General features: G+C 38.5%; 1 protein-coding gene and 1 pseudogene across 1 annotated transcript in view; one reads left to right on the forward strand and one right to left on the reverse strand.

Moving 5' to 3' along the window:
• Positions 1–1,957, forward strand: part of EFCAB5 (EF-hand calcium binding domain 5) — a 114,698-nt gene extending 112,741 nt beyond the window's left edge. The window contains exon 20 of the mRNA XM_006891079.1: positions 1,764–1,957. Within this exon, the coding sequence (XP_006891141.1) occupies positions 1,764–1,957 (194 nt within the window). The remainder of the gene's footprint in view (positions 1–1,763) is intronic.
• A 7,853-nt stretch (positions 1,958–9,810) lies between these two features.
• LOC102856073 lies at positions 9,811–11,945 on the reverse strand (annotated as a pseudogene).
• Between the last annotated feature and the right edge of the window lie 1,573 nt (positions 11,946–13,518).

Below are 13,518 nucleotides of genomic sequence, written 5' to 3' on the forward strand. Positions count from 1 at the left end.
TCTGACCTTACACTCTTCCCAAAATGCCAGTGATAGTAGGAATAGCAAAAATGACTAAAACATTGACCTGGGGAAGGGGAACCCCAGAGAAAACCAGCAGGTAATGAGCATCTCTTGAGTATCTACTCTGTGACAGATCTTTGTATGGGGGTTTTCCCCCTTATTGATCTTCATTAACAACTCTGAGGTTATAGATGAGGAAATATGTTCTGCCGTTTGACTTGGTCAAGAGCACACTTACTCGGTGTAGAGCCAAGATTAAAACCCATATCTGTCTAAAGTATCTATTCTGCTCATTGTATCATTCTTAGTCATTGACTCATGGAGGGGAAAAAAACCTACTTTTACCAATGACAGTTTAATAGTTTGCAATTTAACAAACAAACATACAGGCAGAGCTTGGACATATCGCTGTTTGGTTCCAGACCATGGAATAAAGTAAAGATGGCAATAAAATTAGTCACACAATTCCCCCCCTCCCCCAATGCCTGCACAAACTGTGTTTACACTAAAATGTAATCTATGAAGTGGAAAATAGTATTATGAAGAAGTTTGAAATGTTGTGAGAATTACCAAAATGTGATACAGAGACACAAAGTGCTGTGGGGAAATGGCGCCTGTGGAGTTGCCTGATGTAGAGGGTCACAAACCTTCAAATTGTTGTTTGAAAAAACAGAATCTGAGAAGCACAATTAAGGGAAACACAGTAAAAGGAAATGTGTGTGTATATAATAGCTTGATTATATATCTTAAAATAATTTGTAACTGTGTTGTTGTTGTTAAGTGCCATCGAGTCACAGGCGACTCATAGCGACCCTATAGGACAGTCCTCGATGCTTGGGTGCCTTTCTTCCTCTCTCCAGGTTCATAGAGCTTCCAGAGGCAAGCTATTACGGAAGTGGATGCCACTCCTCCTTCCAAAATTTGTAATTAGGAAATACTTCTAATATAGATGTATGTTGTTGTTGTTGTGTACCATCTACAGAGCAGCTGGTGGCCCGAACTGCATGCCTTTGGGATTGCAGTGCAGCTTCTTGCCACTAGGCCACCAGAACTCCCTACTGTATATGTACAGAGACAATACTTACTTAGTAATTGCCAGGCTGTATCTAACCTTAACGTTATGCCATATTTCAACCCAACTTTTTTTAAAATTTTATCATTATTTTTTGTGTGTGTACCATCAAATAGGATCTGCCTGGTACAGGAGGAGGCTGCCCCTTCTTCTCCAGCAGAGCATCTGGTGGATTCGAACTGTGTACCTTTGGGATTATAATGCATCTTCTTACCTCTAAGCCACCAGAGCTCCCTTGCAACTTTTTCATTACAGGAATAGTTAAGGCTTTCTACTTCCCCTTGTGAATACTATCCTCTTTTCTGCTTCTGTAGAGATATTAACTTGATTTTTATAAGTTTCATGCATAATTTCCTCACTTCTGCCACTTGTTTATGACTATATGAAGTTTTAAAACTGTTTTAAAGTTCTAATTGTTTTATTGTCACAACTTTTTGTGCTCAATAATATGTTTTTGAGATGTATCCATAATGATGTGTGTAGCTTCTTGTTAATCCCTGGGTAATATTCTATTAGTATACAAATAGTTTATTTGTTTTCTTGTAAGTAAATATTTAAATACGATTCTGCTATGGTTTTAATTTAAAACATAGCTGAAGAATTTAATCAGAACACAGAAAGACTTTTAATAATGAAAATCCACAATAATACAGTAACACAACTATCCAATCTTTTTTTTTTTATGCAGATCACTCCCGAATTGAAGTATGGAATTTTGGTAATATTGTCATCGAATATCTATACCACTGGTCACATATCTGTTCCGCTCTAGTCGAGCTAAAGACTAAAGCAAAAAGTATTATCAGACCTCCATTGCCCTCCAAAACAGATACATATGTGTATGCAAAAATGCCAGGGGAAAACTTGTTAGGAAAAGAATAATGCCCTTCTCAAACTCACTTTTCTCTACTCTAAAATCTTTCCAATTAGAAAGCAGTATCACTTAGACATAATCTGCTCCTTCACTCACTTCAACACGTTATAATAATAAAAGTGCTAAGGGAAAATTATAAAAATATATTCATGTACGTCCTTAGGATATTATAGAATATGTTGAAAAGTTACCTTTGAGTTTGAACTTTGTATTTGCCATGGGGCTGTTATAATTGACTGAGTGAGTGGTAAATGTCAAAGAACAAGAGAGAAACGAACAGAGGATTTGGGGAAGAGAAATGGTAGTTTTTACACCAAACGGCTACCAAGTAATAAAGATCTTAAGAAATGATTTGGGAATTGTTTTCTATTTTTTCAAAGACTTATCTGAATGTTACATCCCCTGCCCTCACACCCCTCACTCTAGTCCACTGGCTTTAACAACTTCAAAGCCATTGTGATGTATGGAAAGTCTTGAAGAAATGTTTGTCCGTGACTCGGGATAAAAAGAAAACACTTTTCATAATTGCAAAAAAACTCAAGTTCAAGAACAGCATAGAGAATTTATATTTGTGTAAATTTAATATTAGAGCAAATTTTACTGCTCTGTTGCATGATTCTATCTTTGCAGTAAGATATCTGATGACAGAGACCATTTTTAATAAATTTTGGGAAATTAAACTGCATTTTCTTTATTTGGTTCACAAAATGTGATGTGTTCCAAATGTCTTGTAATTTGAGATTGGAGCTCCCTTTTTAACCTCTTCTGATAAGACGGCAGTGTTATTACCAGTCTTCATTTCTTAGATCAGTGCATATCCACTTTTAACCCACGAGCCTTTTTCATATTTGGAAGAGAGAGGGCTTTGCAGGTCATTTGCAGCAATATTTCTAGGAACAATGTTCTTAGAGATATTAAACTGATAGGCACATATGATGACTTTGGAATACATGAGAAGTTTGCTGTGAATACAAATAACACTTGAGGTAGCTAGGAGAGGAAGATTTAACAGACTGCTACTCTTAAAAGTATTATCATGGAGCTTATATCTTCTAAATGGCAACTAGCTAACTTAAACATCTCCATGACACTTTAAATTGTGTGAAGTGTTTTCACATACTAGCTCATTGGATTTTCCCAGTAACCTATGAGGTATAGGAAGCTCAAGACCTCACTCACTGCCTTTGAATTGATGACTACTCACAGTAACTGTCAAGTTTCTGAGGCTGCAAATTGCAATGGGAGGAGACTTCCCATCCTTATTCCGAGTCCTGCTGGCAGGTTAGAAGCACCAGAGCAGCACCACCTTTGGGTGAACAGCCCAGATCTCCAAGAACAACCCCATCAGGGCTCCTGAGAAGGTATGTTGTTGTTATTGTGTGCCATAGTTGAACCTCCAGTGAGTTTTCAGAGGCAGTAAATCACACAGAAAGGAAATTGCTCATTCTTCTCCACAGAGCAGCTGGTGGATTCCAATAATTTTTGTTCCAATAATACTTTTTAAAGTATTAAAGTTTGTTAAATCTCCCTCTCCTGGCTCTTCTTATGTGTTTTCAAGTCATATGCCTTTGAGACTGAAGTACAGCTTCTTACCAGTAAGCCACCAGAACACCCATAAAGTATATAGTACAGATATTGTTGCTCTTATGTACCGTCGGGTCAGGACTGACTTATAGCTCACCTTCCAGCAGGTTTTCAGAGGTGGTAAATCCAGTTGCATGCCTTTGATTTGACAACATAATTCCTTACCACTAGGCCACCAGAGCTTCCAAGTACAGATATTATGCCATTTTATAAATGGAAAAATATTTCCGTAGAGTGAGTGAGTTGTCCAAGTCACAATAGAAAGTGAGAGGAAGTAAAAATGGACCTAGCACTCATATGTTCTAACTTCTGCTTTATTACCCTTGCTGGCAAAATTTGGAAACAAAGAAGAAGGCCTGGTAGTTGGAAATTGTGAACTTGGTGACAGAAATTAGGCTGGAGATGAAAAGATTGAACCTTGTACAATCAGTGATTTATTCCTTGCAAATATTGTTTTTAAAAACCACTAGCAGTGACTATGCACATGGACCCCATATGATGGTCTCACAGGAATCAAGATGATGATATCTGTGGAAAGAATCATTGGCGAAGCTCAATAAAGGCAGTTAAAACCAGGTGTGGTACTGACTGGGAAACAGACCATCAATTACTCATGTGCAAGTTAAAATTGAAGCTAAAGAAAATGAAAACCAGTTCATAAGCACCAAAATACAACTTTGAATCTATCCCATCTGAACACAAAAACCATCTCAAGAGCAAGTTTGAAATATTGAACACTGATGATTGAAAACTAGATGAGTTGTGGGATGGCATCAAGGATATTAATAATGAAGAAAGGTCATTATGAAGAAAAAGGAGAAAGAAAAGACCAAAATGGATGTCCGAAGGGTCTCTGAAAATTGCACTAGAAAGTTGAAAAGCAAAAATTAAGGGGGAAATGGCTGAAATAAAAGATGAACAGAAGATTTCAAAGGGCAACCCAAGAAGACAAAAGTACTGTTATGAAATGTGAGAAGAGCTGGATTAGAAAACAGAAAAGGAATAATTTGCAAGAACTTAAAAATAAATTGAAGCCTCAATCTAAAGTGCTGAAGGATGCCATAGGCAAAATCCCAACGCTTCAGGAAGCATCATCAAAAGAAGGTGAAAGGAAAACACTGAGTCACTCTACCAAAAAGAACTGGAAGACATAGAACCATCTCAGGAAGTAGAATATGATTTTTAAAACAAATAGTGATGAAGGATGAAGTTCAAATGGCATTGATGCATTAGCAAAAAATAAGGCCTCAGGAATTGATGGAAAACCAAGTGTAATATTTCAACAAACAAATGCAGTCCTGGACATGCCCACAAGGCTGAGCCAGGAAACTAGGACAGCAATCTGATTAATAAAAGGTGATTTTAAAAAAAGTGATCCAACAGAATGTGGAGGTTACCAAACAACTGGTTGTTAAAAAACAAGTAAAATCTTGCTAAAAAGTATCCTACAATAGTTCAAACAGTATCTGCCAGAAATTCAGGTTGAATTTACAAGAGGCTGTGGCAACAGGGCTATCATTGCTGATGTCAGATGTATCTTGGCTGAAAGCAGAGGATACCAGAAAGATATTTATCTGTGTTTTATTGACTATGCAAAGGTATTTGACCATGTGAATCATATTAAACTGTGGCTAACATTAAGAAGGATGTGAATAAACATTTGCATTTCTCAAAGAAAAAAAAAAGAATGGGAATCCCAGAATATTTAATTATGCTCATCTGGGGTCAAGATTGGTGGACGATTTATCAACAATGCTTTCAGCAGAACGTTAAATGATCCCGGAAGTATTAAAAGAAGATGGAAGGAATATACTGAGTCACTGTATCAAAAAGAATTGGAAAACACAGAAGAATTTCATGAAACAACATATGAGCAAGAGCCTATGGTGATGAAAGAAGTTCAGGCTGCTTTGAAGGACATGGCCAAAAATAAGGCTCCAGGAATAGATGGTATACCAATTGACATATTTCAGTTAACAGATGCTGCCCTGGACGTGCTCACCAAGTTGTGCCAAGAAATCTGGAGAACGACCACTTGGCCAACTGACTGGAAGAGATCGATATTTGTTCCTATCCCAAAGAAAGGCGACCCAGCCGAAGGTGGAAACTACAGAACAATTTCACTGATTTCACATGCAAGCAAGATTTTACTGAAGATTATCCAAAAACGACTGGAACAGCACATCAACAGAGAACTACCAGAAATCCAGGCTGGTTTCAGAAGGGGTCGTGGTACTAGAGATATTGTAGCTGATGTTAGATGGATCTTGGCTGAAAGCAGGGAATACCAGAGGAATGTCTATCTGTGTTTCATTGACTATGCAAAGGCATTTGACTGTGTAGATCATAACAAACTATGGCTGACTCTGAGAAGAATGGGAATCCCAGAACACTTGATCGTTCTAATGCGAAACTTATACTTGGACCAGGAGGCAGTCGTCAGAACAGAGCAAGGGAACACTGCATGGTTCAAAATTGGGAAGGGCGTACGCCAGGGATGCATCCTATCTCCATACCTTTTCAACCTATATGCAGAACAGATTATCCAGGAGGCTGGGCTCTATGAGGAGAAATGTGGGGTCAAGATTGGTGTATGATTTATCAACAATCTGCGTTATGCGGATGACACAACCCTGCTTGCTGAAACTGAAGAAGCAGCCCAAGGTGCATTGAAGGTCTTGGCCCAAAAGCTCAAGACAAATTAGCAAACAAATTCTTTCAAGACTCTAGAAAGTGAAGGAATGAAGTGTTTCAACAAATGGATATCATGTTGGCAGCCTTTGCTTGTCTATGCCAAGATATCTGGAAGGCACCTGCTTGGTAAACTTGAAAAGATTCATATTACACACAAAAAAAATTGTATCTGCATGCTGAAATAACATTTTCCTTGAATACAATTCCTTTAGAATGTTTCTGTTCTTGAAATCTTGTTTCTCAAAGCCCAAAGAAGTTGGAATTTTGTATTATGGAATTATCAGGAGCATAGTAGTGTTAGGGAGTTCCTGTGTCTTAGAGGTTGAGTATGACTCATAGTGACCCTATGAACAACACATCACATCTGAACCCTGTCTTATCCTGAACCATCCTCACCAACTCTGGCACACATGAGCCCATTGATGCAGTCAGTCAATCCATCTTGTTGAGGGTCTTCTTCTCTTTCATTCTCCACCTTTCCAAGCATGATATCCTAAGAATTGTCTTTCTTATCACATGCCCAATGTATGTGAGATGAAGCTTCACCATCTTGGCCTCCAACAAGCACTCTGGCTGCACTTTTCCCAAGACATATCTGTTAATTCTTTTGGCAATCCATGGGATATTCATTACTCTTCTCCAACACCACAACTCAAAAGTATAGATTCTTCTGTCACCTTTATTTGTTGAACAGTTCTCAGATGCATAGCAAGTGAATGAAAAGACCATGGTCTGAATCAGATGCACCTTAGTTTTCAATCTGACATCATTATTCCTCAGTAGTTTGGAAAGATCCCTAATAACAGACTTCCCATAACAATAACCTTCTGATCTGACTGCTGGTAGTACCAATGCTGTTGATTGTGGATCCAAGTAAGATGAAATCATTGACAGTTTTAATCTTTTCTCCAAATATCATGTTATTTTCATATGTCAATTGGTATTCCATCCCATGATGATGAATATGGCATCAGGATCAGAGGAAGACATCAGTAATTAAACAGATGACAAAACTTTGCTTGCTGAAAGTGAGGATGTGATGAGCTTGCTGGAGAAATCAAAGAACATAGCCTTTAATATGGATTACATCTCAATAGAAAGAAAAAAATTCTCACCACTGAACCAGTGGGCAACATCATGATAGATGGAGAAAAGACTGAAGTTATCTTACTTCGATTTACAATCAACACAATTGGTATCAGGAGTCAGGAGATATTCAGTCAAGGACTTTTCCAAATTACTGAGGAGTAATGATATCACCAGTAGTCAAGAAATAAAAAGACAAATTGCATTGGGAAAATCTGCTGTCAGGGACCTCTCCAGAGTACTAAAAACCAATGATGTCATTCTAGAGACTAACGTGCACCTATTCCAGGCCATGGTCTTTGCAATTCCTTGTTATGCCTCAGAGAGCTGGACAATGATTAGAGATGACAGAATAATAATAATTGATGCCTTCAAGTTGTGGTGTTGGAGAAGAGTCTTGAACATACCATGAACTGCCAAGAAAACAAATAGGTCTGTCTTGGAGAGGGCGAAACCAAGTTTCTCCTTAGAGGCTAGGATTTTGAAGCTCCATCTCATATACTTTGGGCATGTGGCCAGGAGAGACAGGTCTTGGGAGAAGGATATCATGTTTGGAAGGGTAGAGGGACAACACAAGAGAGGAAGACCCCAGATGAGATGGATCGATAAGGTAACGGGGGTAATGGGGATAGTAGTAAAAATTAGTGAGACTGGCTTAGGACAGGGCAGGGTTCAGAGCTGCTGTACATAGGGTTGCTATGGGTCACAGGTGACTGGGCAGCACATAACAACAATGATACCAATTTGTGGGATCCAGATGCAAAACACAACAGTGTGGTTATACTACTATCATGAAAAGTAGATGTAGATTTCAGATCAAATAATTTTATCAGGATAAGGAAAATCATTTCATAATGAAAAAGGAATCAAGAAGATAAAAGAATCTGGAAAATTTTTAAACAGACTTAAAAATCAATGATCTTAATTTATTTACTGCTACTAACAAAGGACTTATCCAATAATCATATTCACTTAGCTGTTTTAGTATTAACCTACACTCAATTTTGAGATTTTTTAAGGGCTTTTCAATTTTTTTTAAAATATGATCTCTCAAGGAAGAAAGACATTTTAGACAAAAACATTGTCTTTATTTTACACAAAGACAAATATTTTCTTTTTTTAAATTTATTTTTATTTTTTTTTAGACATTTTCTTTAACTTTCAAAATTAACTCCCTCAAAATACAATGGACTATTTTTCCCTTAAAGGTTTTGTTTAAATGAAATCATCTCATTGTGAAATTAAATCATTAGTTAAAGGTGTACACAAGTCCTATTTAGAAAAGTTTATTCAAAGTTATTTCTGCATCACTTTTCTCTGAAATCACCCTGCCATTTCACATGATCCAAACCCTCATGTTTGTTTTTTTATTTCTATTAATAAAAGGCAAGTTAAATATGAAATTAGGAAAATACAGCATATAAAACTTCATGCCAAGCAAAAATAAGTCCAAAAATGCTGCTATATTCTCATAGAATAGTTACTATATAATTACGGTGTTTTCCTATAAAAATAATATTTGAAAAAAATCATATTTGAATGCACTCCATAAAACAATTTTCAAATGCATTTTGCAGTTCATTGTTGTTGTTGTTATGTGCCGTCGAGTCGCTTGCGACTCATAGCGACCCTATGTACAACAGCCCTAAACTCCGCTCTGTCCTGTGCCAATCGCACTGTCTCTGACACTCCCATCCCAATTATCCCAATCACTGAATCAATCCACCTCATAGAGGGCCTTCCTCTCCTGCACTGTCCCTCCACCCTCCCAAGCATGATGTCCCTCTCCAAGGACCGGTCTCTCCTCACATGTCCAAAGTATGTTAGACGGAGCCTCAGAATCCTTGCCTCCAAGGAGCCACCCGGTTTAACCCTCTCCAGGACAAATCTGTTTGTTTTCCTAGCAGTCCATGGTATTCTCAATACTCTTCTCCAGCACCACAGCTCAAAGGCATCAATTCTCCTTCTATCCTCCTTGGTCATTGTCCAACTCTCTGATACATAACAAGTGATTGCGAAGACCATGGCCTGTATCAGACGCAGCTTAGTCTCCAGAGAGACACCATTGCTCTTCAGTACTTTGGCGAGGTCCCTAACAGCAGACTTTCCCATGGCAATGCGCCTTTTAATTTCCTGGCTGCTGGTGCCAAGACTGTTGACTGTGGAGCCAAGCAAACTAAAGCTGTGTACAATCTCAATCTCTTCACCATCCATCCTGATTCTGCCAATTGGTCCAGTGGTGAGAATCTTTGTCTTCTTGACATTGAGCCTCAATCCATATTGTAGGCTGCAGTCCTTGACACTTTGCAGCAGGCACTTCAGGTCCTCTTCAGTTTCAGCAAGCAGGGTTGTGTCATCCGCATAACGCAGATTGTTGATAAATCGTCCACCAATCTTAACTGTACAAATCCACCTTTTTTCTCAATGTTTCTTTGATTAGGTTGGCAACATCTGCAAGGATCCATAAAATATTGAGGTGAAAGAAAAAAAATAGCAGTCATTTCTCAAGATTTGAGAAATCTGGTCCACCTTTAGAGTAGTTTCCTAAGATTTCTGCTCCACCGAAGTCAAAACCAGGGCTTTCTTTCTGGAATCTTTCCGATGTAAGTTTTCTCTGCATTTGGTCTTGCACCCAAGGATCAGCTGCATATTCAGATTCTAGAAGAGAGCTCCAGAAGTTTGCTGCATCTCTTTTTATCTTTGTAAGAACAATACGGACCATTTTTCTGTCCTCCACTGTCCAAGTTCCCTCATCAGGTATTGTACAATCAAAAAGTTTGTCCTTGAAGATTTAGCAGCTAGTGACACATGGTGACTCTGGATACCGCACTGGATATCCTGGGCGTGAGTGCCTGGTGGCACTTGAACTTCAATGAACACTTCCTCCAGGGTTTGGTACCACTGGCCCCATGGCGTTCCGCAAGGAACCACTCACTGCGTTCCTTAAACTTAGCTGACAAGCTGACGTCCTTATGTCACCTCCAGACCGTCACTGCACCGCAGAAGGGAATCCGGAAATTTTTGTGCCCCTAACAATGTAGCTTCTAAATACTCAAAGCAAAACTGACAACAGTAAATCCATAGGGACAGAAAGTAGATTAATGGTTACCCAGCATTGGGGGACTTGAAAGGGAGATAATAAGAGACTGATGAGTAGGTGGTTTCATTGTAAAGTGTTAAAAGTGTCTAAAATTTATTGTTATGACAGTTTCATAGCTCTCTGAATGTAACCAAAATCATAGCATGGTATAAACAAGTGAATTAAAATATTTATGGTATGTGAATAACATATTAATAAAATTGTTACACAAGGGAGCTCTGGTGGCCTAGTGACAAGAAGCTGCACTGCAACCCCAGAGGTGCGTGGTTTGAATCCACCAGATGCTCTGCTGGAGAAGGAGGGGCAATCTCCTCCTGTACCAGTCAGATCCGATTTGACAGTACACAGACACACACACACAAAATAATAAAAAAAAATTTAGAAAAAGAAAAAAAAACCAAACTGTTACACAAAAAAGAGGATTGTTGTTATTATGTGCCATCAAGTCACTTGTGACTCATAGCGACACTATGTACAACAGCCCTAAACTCTGCTCTTTCCTGTGCTAATCACACTGTTTCTGATATACACCCATCCCGATTACCCCAGTCACTGAATCAATCCACCTCATAGAGGGCCTTCCCCTTCTACGCTGTCCCTCCACCCTACCAAGCATGATGTCCCTCTCCAAGGACCAGTCCCTTCTCACAACATGTCCAAAGTATGTCAGATGAAGCCTCAGAATCCTTGCCTCCAAGGGGCAGCCCAGTTTAACCCTCTCTAGGATGAATCTGTTTGTTTTCTTAGCAGTCCATGGTACCCTCAATACTCTTCTCCAGCACCAAAACTCAAAGGTATCAATTCTCCTTCTATCCTCCCTAGTCATTGTCCAACTCTCAGACACATAACAAGTGATTGCAAAGACCATGGCCTGTATCAGGTGCACCTTAGTCTCCAGAGTGCCACCATTGCTCTTCAGTACTTTGGAGACGTTCCTAACAACAGACTTTTGCATCATAATACATCTTTAAATTTCCTGGCTGCTGGTGCTAAGAGTGTTGACTGTGGAGCTAAGCAAACCAAAGCTGTGAACAATCTCAATCTCTTCACCATCCATCCTGATGCTGCCAATTGGTTCAGTGGTGAGAATCTTTGTCTTCTTGACATTGAGCCTCAATCCATATTGAAGGCTGCAGTCCTCGACCCTCCGCAGCAAACTGGGTCTAACACAAGGAAATTAAGATCCCCGAAATGATTATTATGTGGATAAATATGACATTTTCATCCCCAAAAAGTTTAAAAGATCATTGTTTAAAACAATAATAGGTAAAAACAAAATGTGTAACAATGTTAATTCAAAATCTAGGTGAGGAAATAGAAGCGTTCTTTTGTTAAGGTTCTTATATCGTATATGCTGTTCTGTACTGTTGAGTCAGAACTGACTCATAGCCAACCCTACAGCAGGTTTTTATAGGCTGTAAGTATCACAAGAGGAGACTGCTAATTTTTCTCCCAAGGAGCAGCTGGTGGATTTGAACAGTGTGCCTTGGGGCTGGTATATCCGCTTCTTACCACTAAGCCACCAGATACATGAAGTCGTATATTCTTAATAAAAACTGGGCTGTGATAAGTTAACAAGGTTATTATTAATTAACATATTCCATGCTTTAAAAAATAAAGCCATAAACAATACCTTCAAAGAGAGAGGGCTAACTAGTAAAACAAAAAAAAGAGTATTTTAAAAAATTAATCAAAAAGAAACCACACAAAAAGGGACAAAGAGGAAATAAATAGTGACCATACCAATAATCCCATTAAATGAAAATGGTCTCAGCACTCCAATTAAGAAACTGCTACATTGGATAAGAACAAAACCCGACTATGATCTAACAAGAAATGAAATACCAAGATACAGCTACTTGAAAATAGGTAAAAGGAAGGAAAAAGAAACACCTAACATTAATCAAAAGAAAACTGATTTATTATTGTCAGATGAAAGAGAAGAATAAAGGAATAAAGAGGCTCATTTCTTAAGTAATAAAGGGCAAGAGGGCATAAGAATCGTTTAGGTACCTGGTAACAGAGCTTTAGAATAAATGTGACAAAAACTGACAGTTATAGGAAAAAAACAGATGAAACCAGAGTTGGGGATTTTAACATTTCTCTAAGTAATTGAAGAGCTAATTTTGGCTTCAATAAAATTAATTTGGAATGGGGTCATGAATTAGTGAGTGGGATGTGACCAGGAAAAAAAAATACTATATATGGTTTTGCATATAATCAGGAGGGATTGTTGTTGTTGATTGCCATTAAGTCGAGCATAACTCATAGTGACCCTATGAATAAAAGGCCTGAAGCCTTTATATAACTATCATCATTTCTCCAAGTTTATAGAGTTTCCAGAGGAATGTGTTTTAGGAAGTGGATGCACTCCTGCTTCCAAACCTGCCTTAAACTGGGAGCTCCACCAAACACTGTCCACCATGGGCAGCTCTTATGGCATTTGGAGATCTTCAGCTTTGAAGGCAAAACTGGATTTTCCTTGGTGATTAATTTTTTATTTTAATCCCATTTTCCTCACCTTAAGACACTGTTAGAATTAAGGAAGAGAGGGCCAGAGGAGAATAAGGAGCAGTTCTGTTGGGTCTTCCTGTTTTATTCAGACTGTAAGCCATATTGACTGCCACTCCCTACTGTCTGTAGGAAGAGGTGTCACAGCTCACTCTTCTCTTGTTATCATTACCTCCTTGGGTAAGGGAAGAAATTGATAGTTGCACTTTTTGGATCTTTTCTCAGATTGTTTTACCGAAAGGTCAAAAAGAATCACCTACTTTCTGTGTTCTCTTAAGAGTTGCAGACCTTCAATTTAGGGATCAGATTTGATGTCTAATGTTGGTCACTAAGTAAAATTGTTAATGTTTTCAGGTGTTCAGGAAGGTGGTACAATATTGGTACTAGTAGAAACAGTATTTTCATCAGAAATTTATTCGCTAGTGAATCATACATTTTATGTGGTTAAATACATAACAATATATGTGTGTGTGTGGGAAAATAAGTGTATGTATGTATGAGAAAGGACAGGAAGGATTAGTCCCTGGAAAAGTACATAAAAGGATCCTCATGCAGGATGCAGGCAGGTCCTGTTCTTTTGTGCCCAGGGTGGTC

Source organism: Elephantulus edwardii, unplaced genomic scaffold (assembly GCF_000299155.1).
Source record: "Elephantulus edwardii isolate Elephantulus edwardi_28Jun2011 unplaced genomic scaffold, EleEdw1.0 scaffold00094, whole genome shotgun sequence".
In the NCBI taxonomy this organism is placed as follows: Eukaryota; Metazoa; Chordata; class Mammalia; order Macroscelidea; family Macroscelididae; genus Elephantulus; species Elephantulus edwardii.